The sequence below is a fragment of the Lynx canadensis genome, chromosome B2 (assembly GCF_007474595.2).
Source record: "Lynx canadensis isolate LIC74 chromosome B2, mLynCan4.pri.v2, whole genome shotgun sequence".
Classification (NCBI taxonomy): Eukaryota; Metazoa; Chordata; class Mammalia; order Carnivora; family Felidae; genus Lynx; species Lynx canadensis.
Genome location: NC_044307.1, coordinates 132191249 through 132209702, shown reverse-complemented (window position 1 = coordinate 132209702; position 18454 = coordinate 132191249). Strand labels below are relative to the sequence as shown.

The 18454-nt window shown below is 36.6% G+C and overlaps 1 protein-coding gene across 3 annotated transcripts in view; it reads left to right on the top strand.

Annotated features, from left to right (window-relative positions):
- Positions 1-18454, top strand: part of SHPRH (SNF2 histone linker PHD RING helicase) — a 97030-nt gene that overhangs the window by 55219 nt on the left and 23357 nt on the right. For all 3 annotated transcript variants that reach the window (XM_030316530.1, XM_030316531.1, XM_030316532.1), the window contains exons 20-25: positions 348-410; positions 1381-1606; positions 3413-3556; positions 4913-5014; positions 12421-12492; positions 15763-15951. In XM_030316530.1, the coding sequence (XP_030172390.1) occupies positions 348-410; positions 1381-1606; positions 3413-3556; positions 4913-5014; positions 12421-12492; positions 15763-15951 (796 nt within the window). The remainder of the gene's footprint in view (positions 1-347; positions 411-1380; positions 1607-3412; positions 3557-4912; positions 5015-12420; positions 12493-15762; positions 15952-18454) is intronic.

The window sequence follows — 18454 nt, the reverse complement described above, 5'->3', positions numbered from 1 at the left end:
ACAAAAGTGGAAAGAGATGTATTATTAATGTACTTTTTAAAAAATTCTCAAGAACCACATACTGAAAACTGTGTAATATTTTTTAACGTTTATTTTTGAGAGAAAGACAGGGTGGGGGGAGGGGGGCCTGGGCAGAGAGAGAGGGAGACACAGAATCTGAAGCATGACTGCGAGATCATGACTCTTAACCGACTGAGGCACCCAGGCACTTCTGTAATTTTTTTTCTTAAATGGCCTATTTGTTGTAAAGAAAAAGTGAAATATAAAATACTAATAAGCCTCTTTTAGAAATTACCTTGTTGTTATGTTTGCAAGTTATTTCTCTGATCATTTTTTTTCTTTTTCAGTTGTGTCTTTTGTAAGGCGGATGAATTGTTCACAGAGTATGAATCAAAGCTGTTTTCCCACACGTGAGTTCTCTGATTACCATCAGGAAAGTGAAACCATTATAAGACTTGGTGTTTTGATTTATAAGACTGTGTTTTCCTCATGGAACCTTCCTGTGTTTTTTTTTTCTTTAATTACATCAATTCAGTAAACTTTGGCATGTGATCATTTAACATGCTCAGTTTTACTTATATAAAAGTTATTTCCAAATACTCATGTCATCTAATAATGTGTGATGGAGGGACAGTTTAGAGGAGTGACAGATTCTCAAGTCCAACACATTGTAACTCAGATCCCTCCCCACTATTGTGGGCGGATTACCTCTCTAAGCCTCAGTATCCTCATTCATGAAATGATAATAAAAACAACACTTACCTCATTGAGTTGTTAATGAATATTAAATTTAAAAATGCACATAATTGCTTAGCATAGTACATGGTAAGAGTTCTATAAAAGGTTAGTTTTCAATATACTTTCTCCAACACAAATTTGAAGTTTTCATCCCGTGTCAAGGATTAAGGTACCCAGTGAATCATAATAGCTATGGTATAGCAAAATTATTCCTATTTTACAAACAGAAATTGAGAAAAGGCTAAGTTCTGGTCTCCTTAAATAAACAGATCAACAGTGTACTTTGAGATCATCTTATCATTTTGTTGTGTTTGTTTTTCCATGGTCGGTGGTGGTGGTAGTTTGTGCTTTATATTATGGTAATTCTCATAGCTAGATTTTAGCCTGAACTTTATAGCCATTTTTTATGATGTCAGACTGCTGGTCAAGACACTGGACAAATTTATTATTATGCCTCCAGTGTTTTCAGAATTGCTGCAGTTTCCCAAAGACTTGAAGGCATGATCTTGTAGACATGATATTGAAAGTTATTGATGAAAAGTTATTGACCTTGCTACTCGATTGGCCCTGCCAGTAGGACTTTTACCATGCTCGTTACCCACTGACAGTAGTTACTGTTGTTTTGTTCTCGTTTGTTTTCAGAGTGAAAGGCCAGACTGCAATATTTGAGGAGATGATAGAAGATGAAGAAGGACTGGTGGATGATCGAATACCCACCACCAGCCGGGGTTTGTGGGCAGTAAGTGAGACAGAGCGATCTATGAAAGCATTGCTATCATTTGCAAAATCACATAGATTTGATGTTGAATTCATTGATGAAGGAAGTACTTCAATGGATCTTTTTGAAGCATGGAAGAAGGAATATAAGGTATAGTATTTTAATATTTTTTCCAATATTAAGAATTTTTCTTCTTTATATTATTACTACTTTTCTCTCTTCAGTTTTTAAAAATCTGCTTCAGAGACTTGAGGTATCATAATTTCTCTTTCCCTAAAATGTAATGGTTGTTATGAAGAATAATAAATACAATAGTACTGAACAAATAAGGAACTTCTATATATTAAATTACTAAAAGAAAGTCATTATTAAAATGAAATTGATATGAAGCCTTGTAATTTAGCTGTGAAAGTGTTTCATTCTTCTTAGCTTGATCTTACACTGCAATTCTGTGAAAGTAGAGTTTTGTTTGTTTTTGCTGTTTTGTTTTGCTTTTGCTCTGTGAGTAATAACCAAACGCCAATAATTTCGAAGATTGAAGAACACAGTAAATATTTCTCACCCTACACCACTGGAAACCATTGCAGTTGATAAAGTAGAAAGTGACCCTTTATGTTTATATTTTGATAATTTTGTCATATTACAACTTTGCTTGAAATGAGATTCCAAAATTCATTGATTTTGAATTATTCTTTATATTTGGATTTGTTATCCATTATCCTTCTTTGAAGGTGAAATCTGTGAGGAAATGAAAGAACAGTTTTATTTATAATATTATAATTCCTTTTATATATTTCTTTAAAAATCTGAAGGTCTTGACTTTTAAAGCAAGATAATAATTTCTATCCAGAAAGAGAAAATATGTGGTCTGTAATATCATTTCATATGTTTGGTAAATTGGGGGATAATACCTTTATAGTTGAAATCATTGATTCATAGTAAATTGTTTCTTCTCACATTACTATTCTAAATGCAAAAGCCCATTAACATAGTTAATTATAGCAAGTGATCGGAAGAAGACAGTACTCTGTACAGTATCCAATTGCCCCTGCATTTTTCCTCTGCGCTTGTTTTTATGACCTCCTATGTCTGTTTTCTCAGATCTTTGTGAATTTTTTCTCTGTAACACTGCAGACTGAACTCTCGTACAGCAATGCAAATTAATAAGCTACTGTTATACACGTCAGTTGGGGTCTATCTCAAAGCATAATGTTAGTGAAGAAAGCATATCAAAGATTTTACACTGATACATTTCCATAAATTTGAGAAAAATGTATAACCAAATTATTAAGAATGCGTAGATTAGTATAGCTCCAGTGAAAAGTACAGAAGAGGGAGTCCAGTTCAGAACAGTGGTTAGTCCACTGTAGGGATGAGGGAAGAATATGTGAGGGAAGAGTGATACAGTTGGGGAGGAGCACAGAGGCTCGCCAAGGCATTGGTATTGCTCTTTCTTAAATCGGATGTTGAGTACTCAGTTGTGTATTTTAGTAGTCTCATTATCTCATATATATATATATACATATATATATATATATATATATGTATATATACACACACACACATACACACACACATATGTATGTATATACATATATATATATGATTTTGAAAATGTGAAATAGTTTATAATAAAAATATTTCTTAAAAAAATAAAGATTCCACCAGGCTAACAATGACCTACGAAGATCTATGGTGCCACCAAGATATCTTTGGGTGTTCTGTTTCTAAGATTCTAAAGACACCGTATTATTCTGTGGCCTATGGAGGTTATTCCGTCATATGTCCTCATCTTAAAAAATGGCCCCAAAATTGCTTGTGTCTTAGACACAACTTAACGAAAAAATGTGTATGTCTTAGACTTCACTGAAGACTTTTGATCATGGCACTTTTCGGTGGTTTTAACCAATCTTAATTATGTGCATTAAATACCACTGTCTTCATGTTTTCTTTCAGTTGCTTCATGAATATTGGATGGCTCTAAGGAATCGTGTATCTGCTATTGATGAACTTGCAATGGCTACAGAACGACTGAGAGTGCGTCATCCTAGGGAGCCAAAGCCCAACCCACCTGTTCTTCATATCATTGAACCACATGAGGTAATTTGCAAGTAAATCACAGAAAAGAGCACAGCCAATAAGTGTCACAAAAATCCAAGGCCCATAGAAGAGAGAGTCAAGGCAGTGATCTCTTCTTTAAGAATGCGTTTAATCTCTGCTCTTAGTTTAAACCATATAAAAGTGATTGGTTTTGTAGGTTAAAAAAGACAAGGAGAGAAATATCCTATCTAACATATGCGTAGAATTTACTATTTTGGTTTGTTTCTCTCCAGATTGCATATTTGTGTTTTTTTGAGCACCTTCTGTATGTCAGAATCTTAAGGTGGTCTCAGTCAGTTTTTAGACCTGTGTTCTTGCCTCAGTTTTTTCAGAAATAGAAAAAGCTTCTGTAAGAACAATCAAAAACTTTTCTTTTGCGGGGCCCCTGGGTGGTTCAGTCAGTTAAGCGTGCAGCTTCAGCTTAAGTCTTGATATCATGGTTCGTGAGTTCAAGCCCACCATCAGACTTTCTGCTGTTAGCACAGAACCCGCTTCAGATCTTCGGTCTGCCTGTCTCTCTCTTCCCCTTCCCTGCTCACATGTGTGCAGGCGTGTGCACATGCATATGCGCTTTCTCAAAAATAAATGAACATTTAAAAAAAACCTCTTTTTGCAATTTTCCTTTGTTAATGATGAACAGATAGTAATAACTTATCTTCTAATAAATCTCTCTTTATATCCCAGGAATAAAAAATGACTCTTCCAACCTTTTCTCTCCCATATTTAAAATATTATTTCCTTTATAATTTTATTCCTTGTATGTGTTTTATCTTTTAAATCTTTTTGCTTTTCTAAAGCTTGGAGACTATACCTTAGTTAAACTTAGAAATACTCATTTTTTGTGTGTCAGCCTTTAAACCATGAATTGTAATTTTTTCCTGTGTAACCAAATTCCTCTTATTTTTATAATCTTCTGTCTGCTATTTTCTACTGGGCAAAAGAAGGACGGGGTGGCGGTGGGGATATGAGTGTGTGTGTGTGCAGGGAGAGGCTGCCTGGGTTTCATAAAATCGCTCTGACCAAAGCAGCAAATCACTTAGTTTTTCTTTATCTCCTGAGTATTACTGAAAAATGGTACATAAATAGAATTTGGGTTGATTTTTATCCAACTTCAAGTTTATGGGGAAACTTCGTATTTATTAAAGTTTGTCTTCTGTAGTGCAACATATATAGAGAGAGAGATTCCCTTTTGAAATATCTAGTATCCGTTTTTGCAAATTTGAGTTTTCATATGTCAATGGATTTGCTTAAATAGGACACCCTTAAATTATTGAGGAAGAATTGTGCATGTTTAATAGAATAAAATCTTTCTAAGAGACAGTAAAGAAGTTTTTTTTTTTTTTTTTTTTTTTTTAGGTAGAACAAAATCGTATAAAACTGCTAAATGATAAAGCTGTTGCTACATCACAACTTCAGAAGAAACTTGGGCAGCTTCTTTACCTAACTAACTTGGAGAAGGTATTGTGTTTAAAAGATGCTACTTTTTCCCATGCTGTATATCTGTAAACCTTAGTGACTCTTTCCTTTTAATCTATTAGTCCCACAATTAATGGTACAGTGTTTTGTTTTTAATCAGTCTTTTTTGTGTGTGTTAATTGTATCAGTCAGAACACAAGTTATATCTACACTAGCTACACAGATCACAACAGATGATATTGTGTTATACAGATTCTATAAAGGATGTGTACTGTAGAGTATAGAAGAATGTAAACAGATTGTAGTTCAAAACCTTGAATAGTGGAAGTATTACAACATACCTCTAGGCAAAGGTTACATTATATAATCTCTCTCCCTCTCCTCTCTCTCTCTCTATATATATCTATATATAGATGTGTGTATATGTCTATATATAGATATATATACACACACGCATTCCTTAATACATAAATAGATTTTTAATTTGTTATTTGGAATTATAAAATGTTTGGAAGGCTACTAAATCAGAAAATATAACAATGAATTATTTAATGTAATTCAAAACACATTTTCTGAGTTGTGAGCAACATACTGTGTTGGACATTGATGAATGTAATTCCATTTGATTGTGAGAATAAATAGCTTTTGACAGTACCTTCCAGAAAGAGATACAATAGATTTTTGGATAGGACAAGTAAAGGAAAGCAGTAGACTAGAGTTGGTCCTGAAAACTGATACAAAATACATTTAAGTGGATCTGTAAATCCCAGTGGTGAGAAAATGAAAAGTTGAACATTCATTATAAGTAAAACAGCACAGTGGCTAAGAAGATAGTCTTGGGATCCAGACAGTTCAGGTTTGGTTCTTGACACCACTATTTTCTACATGTAGGTCTTTAAGTTATTTACCTTTCTTTGCCCCATCGTAAAATGAGAATAATAACATTATCTTGCAGGACTTTCTTGAGGACTGTGTAAATTAATATAGGAAGAGTGCTAGAGCAGTTCCTAATTTATTAAGCACTTACTAGGTCTTTGCTATTAATATTATTATATTATTACTAATATTACTATGATGACTGCTGTTATCCTGGCAGGAGAAAAAAGATGGGAGAAAACTTAAAAGTCGGTCTCATGCAAAATGCTAGCACTAGAGAAATAACATTTGGAAAAAATTTCTTCTTATTCCTAAATGTGAGTTTTTTTAATGTTAGATTTCTACACTTTACATGTGAAAGTCAAAACAAAGAAATAGGTAATTGTTAGTTATAGGATATAAATCAGGATATCGATTTGTTGAATGGGTTTTTTTTAATTAAAGTTCTAAGTAAGAATATATAATCTGCCTAGAAAACCCAATTCAGCTAATAATATAAGAAAAAAACATTTAATTTGTAAGTGAAGGAAAATCAAATTAAGCTCATACCATTTCCTGCCACCAAATAGGGAAAGATTTTTAAAATAACATTCCACAGGGGCGCCTGAATGGCTCAGTTGGGTAAGTGTCAGCTCTAGGTTTTGGCTCAGGTCATGATCTCATGACTCATGAGTTCAAGCCCTACATCGAGCTCTGTGCTGCCAGCACACAGCCTGCTTGAGATTCTCTGTCTCCCTTTCTCTCTGCCTGTCCCCCACTCATGCTCTTTCTTGGTATCTCTCAAAAATAAATAAACCAAAAAAAAATTTTTAACACTCCACAGTGGTGAAAGGGCAGTGAATGGATATTTTGTGTATTACCAATGGGAATATAAATTTATATAGCCCTTTCCCGAAAATACTTGGACATATATTAACAATTTTAGATAATTAATAGCTTTTGACTCAGTAATTCTTAGAACTTTTCCTGAAACAGAAATTTGGGGGGTAAATTAGATATGAGGATATTTATTACAACATTACACTCGCTCTCTCTCTCAAAATAAGAAAGTTGAGAGAAAAAAATAACAAAATTAAACAAAAAATAAAACTATAAATGGAGTATAATCCCAATTTTATGTGACTGTGTTTAGTTAAAGTAAATAAAAATAGTAAACTAAACAAATTTTCAAAATTTTCTGGCAGTCAGCAGGGACTTATTGAGCACCATTTGACGTATATACATTATAGTAGGAGTTTGAGATAGAGTTGGTCCTTGGCCTCAAGGAACTTAATGTGATTTGATGTAATTTGATGTAGACAGATCATAAGCACTGATCAAATAGTGATTTAATAAGATGTTAGTTAGCAAGTCAACTAAACTTGGGAAATAAAATATAAATTAATCACTTAAAGCAGAGCGGTATACATTTAAGAGCTCTGAAGAAATTTAAAGATGAACGTGTTACACTGTTGATCAGCAGTTTTCAGTATCAAGTAAGAGAAAACTGGTAAATTTCCAATAAGATTTCAAAGCATAAAGAAGGTCTCCAGTACATAAATATTGAGTCACTGTGTTGTACACCTGAAATTAATATGTGTCAATTATCTCAGTTAAAAAAATAAGTTGTTCAGAAGAAATTTTCTGAATACTAAGCAACCACATGATATCTTTAATACTCTATTTATTTGAGGACTGCTACTTCTATATGGGAATAGCAGTGATGTATTGCCATTACCTTAGTAACATTTTGTTTTTAAAGACAGTAGAGACCTATAGAAGCAAAAAGGTTGAAGTGAAATGACGTTCTAGGAAAGGAAGAGCTCTTTCTAGGTTAGCTGAGATTGCTGGCCATTGTCTTGCCTGAAAACATTTGCCATACCTGGGTACAGACTGAGATTAAGGTCAGTATTGCAGAGGGACTCAAACAGGAGAAAGAGAAATCAGTAGTACTTTTGATGGCCAGGTGAGTTAGTATTATATTTTGAACCTAGAGGAGCCTCAGATGCACAACAAACTTTACTCATTTGCTAAGTGACACTTGACAGTTAGGCCTGAAGTAGAAATACACAGTGAAATCTTAGTTTCACAGCACTCAGGAAACAGTTCATTCCCAAGAGAGCAAGGAGCCAACAATGAACATAACAGGTCTTAACCACTGAGACATTTGAAACCATAGTGGCCTGCGTTTTTAACTAAACTTAAAATAGATCCCCAAAACCAGCTCAGTTTTTTAATGGATTGAGTAGCCACTCACCCCTTAACCTAACTGCCTACTGGGGGAGGGGTAATCCCTGTGAAGGAAAATAACATCTAATTTTGTCAGTTTGTTGTATATAAACAAACTAGGAAATGTAGCACACAATAAGAATTTCCAAGAAATGTGCAAGGCAGGAGAATGTGACCAGTAATTAAAAGGTAATAAGTGGACAGTCAGAGCAGATCTATAAATAATCCAGATTGTGGACATAGCAGGAAAGGACTTTAAAGTAATTATGATTAATACATTAAAGAGAGGAAAAGCTAGACAACATAGATAAAATGAACTGGAATATATACAGTAGAATCAAATGGACATTTTGGAATGGCAAAATCCAGTACCTGAAATTAAAAACTCATTGGATGGTGACCAGACACAAAATGACAGAAGTAGTGAAATCAAGTATTGTTCAACAAATAATACCCAGTTTGAAGAAGCATATAAATAAAAGTAAAGAACAGCATAAAGTGAAAGATGTGGGACACAAGTCATATGATTGGCATACATGTAATTGAAGCTCCAGGAGAGAAAGAGATGAAATGGTACTAGAGCAACGTGAAAAAGTAATGGCTAAGAATTTTCCAAAACGGAAAGGTAATATGATAACATCTTACAGATTCAAGAAGCTCAGAAAACCCCAAACAGAAAAAATAATTTTTTTAAACACCTACGAGTATCCTAATCAATCTGCTAGAAACCAAAAATAAAGAAAAAAAAAACAAAAAAAACAAAAAAAAAAAACTAAGCAACTAGAACTGGGAGAAAAAAAAGAATAATACTTTCAAAGTAGCACCATAAAAATGGTGACTATATACCTTCTCCTTGTTGACTACACAGGGAAACTGTTTTCTTTTAGCATTTTAAAGATGTTATTCCACTGTTACCACGTTTGCATAGCTTTGCTGTGTAACCAGATAACAGTGGAAGAACATCTTTAAAATACTGTTTTAAAAAGTGAAACAAAGGGGTGCCTGGGTAGCTCATTGGGTTAAGCATCCGACTTCGGCTCAGGTCGTGATCTCACGGTTTGTGAGTTTGAGCCCCGTGTCGGGCTCTGTGCTGACAGCTCGGAGCCTGGAACCTGCTTCAGATTCTGTGTCTTCATCTTTCTCTGACCTTACCCCACTTGTGCTCTGTCTCTCAAAGATAAATAAATGTAAAAAAAAAAAAAAAAAAAAAATTATGTTAAGTAAACAAAAAGTAAAATAAAGATGTTTCTAGATAAAGACTGAAAGAATTCCTTCCCAATAGACTCACACCACAACCAATATTAAAGGGAGTTCTTTGGACTGAAGGGAAATTATACCAGTTTGAAGGGAACTACAGGAAGGAACACAGGTTAAGAGAAAGCATAAATATGTAGGTAAATAAAAAAGAATATTGACTCTGCAAAGCAATAGTACTGTTGTATAGGATATACATCATATACAGAACTCTGAAAGCTATAACTGTAACACAGAGGAAGAAGGTAAGCAGAGCTAAACTATTACAAGATTCTTCCATATGTTAGAAAAATGGACAAAAAAGTCAGTAAGGATATCTAACATTTGAACACTGAACAACCATGACCTAAATGACACAGACCAGTTATACCCAGCAAATACAAAATACACTTTTCTTAGGAGTACATGGAACAGTCACCAGAATAGACCTTCAGCTGATTCAAAGAACAACTCTTAAGATTCTTAAAGGATTAAGATTATACAAGATTATGTTTTCTAACTAAAGAGGAATTAAACTAGAAATCAATATGGAAAGATAACCAGGTAAAGAACCAAATATTCAGAGATTAACAACACACTCCTAAATAACCCGTGAGTTAAATAAGTCACAATGGAAATTAGAAAACGTTGTGAACAAAAATAAAAACTAAAAATTATGGGGGCACCTGGGTGGCTCAGTCGGTTGGGCGTCCGACTTCAGCTCAGGTCACGATCTCACGGTCCGTGAGTTCGAGCCCCACGTCGGGCTCTGGGCTGATGGCTCAGAGCCTGGAGCCCGTTTCCGATTCTGTGTCTCCCTCTCTCTCTCTGCCCCTCCCCCGTTCATGCTCTGTCTCCTCTGTCCCAAAAACAAATAAACGTTAAAAAAAAAAATTTTTTTTTTTAAAAAAATTATGTGACAATGTGCAGCTAAGGTGTGCTTAGAGGAAATTTATAACTTTAAGTCAGGATCTGCAAAGTACCATACGTGGGACAAATCCAGCTCACTACCTGTTTTGTAAATAAAGTTTTGTTGGAACCCAGCCACACTCATTCCTTTACATATTGTTTATGGCTGCTTTCATGCTACAATAGCAGAGTTGAGTAGTTGCAACAGAAACCACATGGCCACAAAGCCTACAGTATTTACACCCAGGCCCTTTTTCTTTTTAGAGGGAGAAGGATCATGCATGAGAGGGGGAGAGGGGCAGAGAGAAAGAGAGAATCTTAAGCAGGCTCCACGCTCAGTGCAGAGAGTGATGCAGGGCTCAATCCCACAACCCTGGGATCATTACCTAAGCCAAAATCAAGAGTCAGACGCTCAACCAGCTGAACCAACCAGGCCCTTTGTGGAAAAATAGTAATCATACTTCAAATCTAAAGAGAAGAGATGTTGTAAATTATGATAAGTTATTTACAGAATGCTACATAATGCCCTTTATTATATGCATGCCTGTGGATAAACTCCCGCACTGACTTTTGGCCATGTGACACAAGCGTAGAGATTTGCAAAGTATGTGCACATTAGAGTTTTCCCAACCTTGTTGCTCTTTGGAACTCTGAATCTATGTGAAGCAGCACAAGTTATCTTTCTTGAGGAGCAGAAACCTCAGCTCAGCCCTCTCTCCAGACTAGCTAGTCTTCTGGCTTCTAGACATCAACATGGCGCCATAGTGCACCATCCAGTCCCAGAGCACACAGGTGACCTATGGAATCATGAGAAGTTCATGTTTGTTTTAGCCACTCAGATTTTAGGTGGTTTGTTATATGTTATCTGAAACCAAAATCAACAAATAGAAAAAAAGAATAATTCAGCTTTTTAAAAAAATACTTATATTTTAGTTAAAGGAATTGTTTTGAACACATTCAGTTGCTGAATCTATGCACAATTTACCTTTTTTTTTTTTAACTACTTGCAAAAGTCAAAGGATAATCAAAAATAATTTTTTTTTAAATGTTTATTTGGTCAGTGAAACCACAGACTTACAACTTCAATGATCTGTGAGTCATTTACTTTCTTTTATGGTTTCCTCAGCATTCAAACCTGACAATTTGGTGACCTTTTTGAAGCTCAAAAATTTTTGAAATAGTTATAAAGAGATTTTGAAGAGAACTATTATACTTCAGTATAATTTCCAGGCGAAATAAGTCTCAAATCAAAGATATTTTGCTTTGCCCTAATGAGATTAGAAAAGATACTGAAAAGAAACCTAAGGAGACCTGTAAATAAATGCTGCCTCTTCCCAAGTCTATGATCACAAACCCAGTGGATGTACAGAATAAATACTACCTTTCCAGTTTTTAAGGAGCCTTTATTTCAGAATTCCAAATTACATTTTTTAAAATAATACATATTTATTTATAACAAAATTTAGCTTGAAAATAAATTTTGAGAATTTACCTTTTTTTTTTTTTTTTTTTTTTTCCCAACGTTTTTATTTATTTTTGGGACAGAGAGAGACAGAGCATGAACGGGGGAGGGGCAGAGAGAGAGGGAGACACAGAATCGGAAACAGGCTCCAGGCTCCGAGCCATCAGCCCAGAGCCTGACTCGGGGCTCGAACTCACGGACCGTGAGATCGTGACCTGGCTGAAGTCGGACGCTTAACTGACTGCGCCACCCAGGCGCCCCGAGAATTTACCTTTATATCACATTGTGCTTTCATTTTGCCTGCTATAATAGTCACATATATAGTAATATGATAACTTTTAACAAACTTTAATGCAATTTATTTCCTTTTTGTTGTTGTTGTTGTTCCTTGAATGTTATTTGTAAAACCTGGGAATATTAGTATTAAGTATTTTTTTTTTTTAATGTGTATTTATTTTTGAGAGAGAGAGTGTGAGCTAGGGAGGAGCAGAGAGGGAGAGAGAGAGACAGAATCTGAAGCAGTCTCCAGGCTCTAAGCTGTCAGCACAGAGCCTGACACGGGGTTTGAACTCAGGAACCCTGAGATCATGACCTGTCATGGTCACTGAGCCACCCAGGCACCTATAATAATATATTATTAAATCACCTTAATTACTAGATTATTTAAATAGAAATTGCCAGCATCTACTTTTATAAATGAGTTATAAAATGCATATCAGGTTTTAAAATGCAACTAACCTAGTTTTATTTTTTTGAACAGTCTCAAGATAAAACATCAGGAGGCATTAATCCAGAACCTTGTCCAATCTGTGCTCGGCAGCTGGGAAAACAGGTGAAGTAATAATAAATATCATATGCATTTATAAAACACTTTACACTTTCAAAGGCATTTACCTACAATCTCTCTTTTTTCTCATAACAGTTTACGTCCAAGGCAAAAATTCCCTCCATCTTAAGATAGGGCCAAAGGTTAGGTGATATGCTTTAGTGCTACATATGCTTGAGCAGTGTTCCTCCTTAAGTGATAGGTAAAAACATGTTTCTAGAATAACCCCATGTTTTTCATTAAAGGTGCATAGTTTTGCTTGTTTCCAGTCACAAGATCAAGTCTAAGTAATTTGACTTTGTCAGTTTAACATGTTTATTTGGTAATCGTACAGAAATATAGCATATATAGATTTACGTAAGGTATTACAAGGGTATAGTAACATGGCATTACTTGGGATTATTAATATCTAGTAATACCAGGCTTTAAAGTATAAATATATCTCTCCTGGGGGAATTTAGATGTGATTTTTACAAGCCCATTATGTCAGTTAAGAATATTCTTTTTGAGGGGCGCCTGGGTGGCTCGATCGGTTAAGCGCGGCCGACTTCGGCTCAGGTCACGATCGCGCGGTCCGTGAGTTCGAGCCCCGCGTCAGGCTCTGTGCTGACAGCGCGGAGCCTGGAGCCCGTTCAGATTTCTGTGTCTCCTTCTCTCTGACCCTCCCCCATTCGTGCTCTGTCTCTCTCTGTCTCAAAAATAAATAAACGTTAAAAAAAAAAAAAAAAAAAGAATATTTCTTTTTGAATGTTGGTGTACAAATGTCTATAAACTTAATGGCACCGTATTAGCTTTCCTCAGATTCTTTTATCCTACCAACTGTGATTTTTGAAAGTATAAATTTCTACTTTGTATGATAAATCAATGTATACAATATTAATTTTAATTGCTCCTCAAAATTTGAAATGAGTAAAAGTATTCTTGGCTGTTTTTTCTATGACTGAGAGTAGAAAGTTAAATATATGAGCTCCACATTCTGACCAGCAATAATCAGGAAAAAAAGTACCTTTTAGTTTACACAATGTATGCAGAAGTGAGATTTTTAAAGGACATTTTATTGATAATAAATCTTAGATAGATGCTACTTTGGAAACTGAGGCTAGAAATGTACAGACCCTGGTGATTTCTGAGAAAGAGTCACTGGTGAAAATGTGATAAAAGTGATAAAAATGGAAAGAATCATGATGTAAGTAAGTATCTTTTTTACTTTTAGTTTTGATGAGATTCATGCAACTGGATGAATCAGAAATTTTGTTTAATTTATGTCTTAACATTTCCAGTTTTAAAGTTCTTTCATATACATTATTTCAATTAATTTTAGTACAGCCCATATTGTAGTATAAGCTGTATTTCCTACACTTAGGAGAAACATTCTGGACTATAATAAGAGTAACAAAACTTTACTTTTTTAACTCTGTTCCTAGCCACAATCTGTAGGAAATCTAGATTAGCTTCCTGGTTCTCCTGTTCCCCTCCTGATTTAGAGAATCGGTCAGAGATAACTGGCTATCCAGATATCTTTGGTTATCCAGAGATAATCCCGGCAGCCATTGCCAATTGTCTGTCTTGGGTTTGGGCTGGTTCAGTCAGTCACCCCTGAGGCCCCAGCGCCAGGTGTCTCTGGTGTCTCCTGATTGCAGATATAGGTGAATTTATCTTGTTCAGGCTGTCCATGCAACAGCTGTCATGAGCCACAAAAGCTCTCTTATTGGAGGGAAGTGCCCTTCACCCCCACTGGCAGTGGAGGCACACAGGTACAGCAGAGTGCTGCTGTGTCTACAGAAATGCGCGTGAAACAGCTCTTTAATTTACTGCAGCTTCAACTCCTGACGATGACACGAGTCCCTGAGAGCACGTGTGCAGCTGAAACAACGGCATGAACAGCATCAGCCAGTAAGCCCCAAACAGCCCCTCCCCCTTGGCAAAAACTATTTTAAAAACAAGTTGATATGCCTCATTTTTCTCTTCCCGACTGTGAATCTTTCCTAAGGGGCTTCTTAGTCTGTCCTGCAAAATTCCTCAGGTGGACCCACCCATGCACCTTCTTTCCATGCACGTCCATATGTGTCCAAACCCTAGAAAAATACAGCTTAGTGCTTAGGGACCTAGTCACTCATAACACTGCTCAGTTGTTGTTGTTGTTCACCAGGGGAGAAAGTTAAATAACTTGCATAAGGTGTACAGCTTTCGAAACTGACCTCTCACCTAAAGCAAATAGACTTCTGCCTCCCTCATTGCCTAACACAGGTGTCTCCATGGTATATTCCAAGAGTCAGAATTATTGTACTTTTCTTGAAATAGGGCAAAGGGGTATCAAAAATGTCTTTTTATTTATTTATTACATTTTTTAATGTATGCAGAACCACTTTATTTTATTTTTTAAATGTTTTCTTTATTTTTGGAGAAAGTGGCAAGTGGGGAGGGGCAGAGAGAGAGAGAAAGGGACAGAGGATCTGACGTAGGCTATGCACTGACAGCAGAGAGCCCCATGTTGGGACTTGAACTCACGAGCTGCGAGATCATGACCTGAGCCAAAGTCGGATTGCTCACCAACTGAGCCACCCAGGTGCCCCCCAGAACCACTTTTAAAATAAATGTGAGATACTAGCCCATCTCATTATCAATATAATGATTACTGTAACATGTGAAGTTGTAAATCCATTTAATGAGTTATATAGAATATACTGATGATGATATTATCTCCAAATTAATGTTGTTCTCAGTCCTTCCATCATATCTGCTGTTACAGTGCTAAAAGAGTAATTTGCAGAGGCGCCTGGGTGGCTCAGATAGGTTAAGCGTCCCAACTTTGGCTCAGGTCATAATCTCACAGCTCGTGAGTTCAAGCCCCACATGGGGCTCTGTGCTAACAGCTCAGAGCCTAGAGCCTGCTTCCAGTTCTGTGTCTCCCTCTCTCTCTCTCTGCCCCTCTCCCGCACTGTTTCTCTCAAAAATAAACATTTAAAAAAATTTTTTAAGAGTAATTTGCATTCTTCCTAATACCGAAATGAGAACACCAACTTAGAAAATAATGGTTGACTGGCTGTTATGCTCACAGTTAGTGTGAGTGGAACTAAAGACTATGGAAGCTTACTCTTGTTGGACTAAAAAATAGTTAATTTTAAAGTACAACTTAGCGTTTATGACTTAAGAATATTAATGTCATAAAACATTTAGGAAGTGAAATGACTCCCTTCTCCTTTTAATATGTTTATACATTGAAGGCATCTTTGATAACATCTCACTGAGGTATATTCTGTGTGTTTTCTTTTCCAGTGGGCAGTACTGACTTGTGGACACTGCTTCTGTAATGAATGCATTTCAATTATTATTGAACAGTACAGCGTAGGGTCTCACAGAAGCTCCATTAAGTGTGCCATCTGCCGCCAGACCACATCTCACAAAGAAATCTCGTACGTCTTCACCTCAGAGAAAGCCAGCCAGGAAGAGGACATCCCTGTGAAGGTACAGTAGGTTAAGAACGTGTAGAAGCATAGTCAGAGCAATGTAATAGGAATCCGTAACTAGCAGTGAGAGCATCAAAATCAGAACAAGGCTGGCACAGTGACTATGTGGAAACCACTGTTCCTGTCCGTAGGAACACTGCCCAAGAGCCTCAGCTTTACCATCTTTCCTTTCTGTGTGGGAGAAACACAAGAATACTTTTCAAACATGGCTAGCCATCGTCAGGTCCACTGTGGCAAGCAAGTACATTTTAGAATTTCAGTTCTCCATCATCTTCAATAATATTTCTGTCTACTACAAATATAGCTCTGATTAAATTAGAGATTTACTTAAAGAAAGCTTTTTCCTCATTCTTTCATTTACCCTAGATAGCAGGGAAAAAGGGTGAGCCCAACCTAATTGGAAGAAAAAATATAGTGGTTGCTAAAATTAAGACTGTCACAAGAAGGAGATAGTATACTTTTTTTTTTCTTTTTCATGTTTATTTACTTACTGGGGGGCAGGGGTGGGCAGAGGGGGAGAGAGAGAATCCCAAGCAGGCTCCTTGCTCAGCGCAGAGCCCAATGCCAGGCTTGATCCCACGACCCTTGATCATGGAAACCTCTTGGGGGCTCAGTCGTGACTTGAGCCAAAATCAGGAGTCAGATGTTTAACCGACTGAGCCACTCAGGTAACCCAAAAGGGAGATAGTATACGTTCAAATGACATGGATTGGTATTTCATGATATAGCCAAAACTTGGCTTTATTTTCTAATTTCTCCCATGCTTCATCTAAAAATTTTAAGAAGTGACTAGAATTTGAAATCCAAATAGGATCTGTACTTGGATTTTCTGTCTAAGGGGCATCTATTTGGTAACAAACCTTTACTAGAATTCTTTGTTCTTTGTCTTCCTTAAACATGCTTTTTTTCCCTCCCTAACCAACTTAGGACAAAGAACAAATCAATATATGTTGTAGCAGGGAATAGGGGCCTGAAGGAGTAGTTGAGAGTTAAACATCCTTATTTTTAAGGATTGTATTTTTGAAGAAATTAACTACAGTTTGAAACTATCAGGAGTTAGGCAGGTGATAGGATTCTGCCACGTGAAAAAAGTGTGGTTGAATTGAAGAATATGTAATTGCTGTTTATTCCTACTATTATTTGAGTAAAACCTGAAAATGTCGTCACATTGCTCTCTAGTGTGTTGGGATAAGCAGAATGCACTTCCTTTCATTCATTCATTGATTCATTCATTCATACCATACGTGTTATTGGATACATTGTGTGTGCCAGGCAGTGTACTGAGCCTCACTGATACAAAGTACATTTCTGAATAAAACAGACATGATTGCTGCCCCCGGGGATTTTACAGTTTGACAATGTTTGGGGAAGGAATTTGAGTTGGAGCAGGAAGCACCAGACAGTACACAGATAATTAATATATTAGAATCATGATCAGCCCTACAAAAGAAAATCAAACCTGGCTCCTCTCAGGGAATGACAGTTAAAATAGATGTCCAAAGAATGAATGAATGAACCCAGCTGGGGTGAGGAGAGAAGTGAATTAGTGGGGAGGAGGCTGCAGCCAGAAAGAAACCAGCAAAAAACAATACATAGAACGTCTATACACAGAATTCTATACATAGAATACATAGAATGTCTGAGACAAGAAGGAACTCGGTGGAAGTCAGTGGCTTGGCAGTGTAGAAGGCACAAGGGACAATTGAATGAAATGCGTCTGGAAACCAAAAAGGGGCCAGAGGCTGAGGGGCCATCTGAAGATTTGAGAATTTTCTTTTCATATGAACAGAAAGGCATTACATGTTATAAAGCAGAGAAGTATCATGATTAGATTTGAATCTTTAAAAAGATCCCTTTCCTTGTAGTGTGGAAATTAGATTAGCAGGAATAGAAAGAATGAAAAAAACTTTGGAGAGACCGGTTCAGGAGGCTGCGGCAGTAGCCGTGGTGGCTTTGATTAGGTTTCTGGTCGTGGAGACAGAAGGAAGCAGATCTAGTCATGAGATATTTAAAGTAAGGTGAATGGTAAGGTAGAATGCTGGAGGAGTTGATGAGGCAGACTTTGATAGGTGACCCCCTGGTTTCTGAAGTCAAAAATCAGGTGGATAATAAGTAGTACAGTTGCCAGTAGATGGTATTTGGAAGAAGGATATATTAAACATGCTGTGTTTGAAATGCCTAAGATACTCAAGTACAGCTGTGCAGCACAGCCACTGGCATAGTGATGTTGGAGGCTGTGGAAGTGGATGAGATTACCCAGAAGAGACACAGAAGTTAGCTTCAGACCAGGTCCCGTAGGACTCCAGGGCTGTTTGAAAGTTGAGTAAAAGGGGAGGAGCAGAAAAGGAGACCAGAAGGAACAGCTGGGGCCATGGGCAGCTGAGGAGCGTATGCTGTTCCACAGAGGCCACAGGAGGACTGCTTCAGTGAGGAGGCAGCTATCAGCTGTTCAGTGATGTTGAAGGGGGCTCAGCCACTGGGGACCATTTTGGCTAATGAAG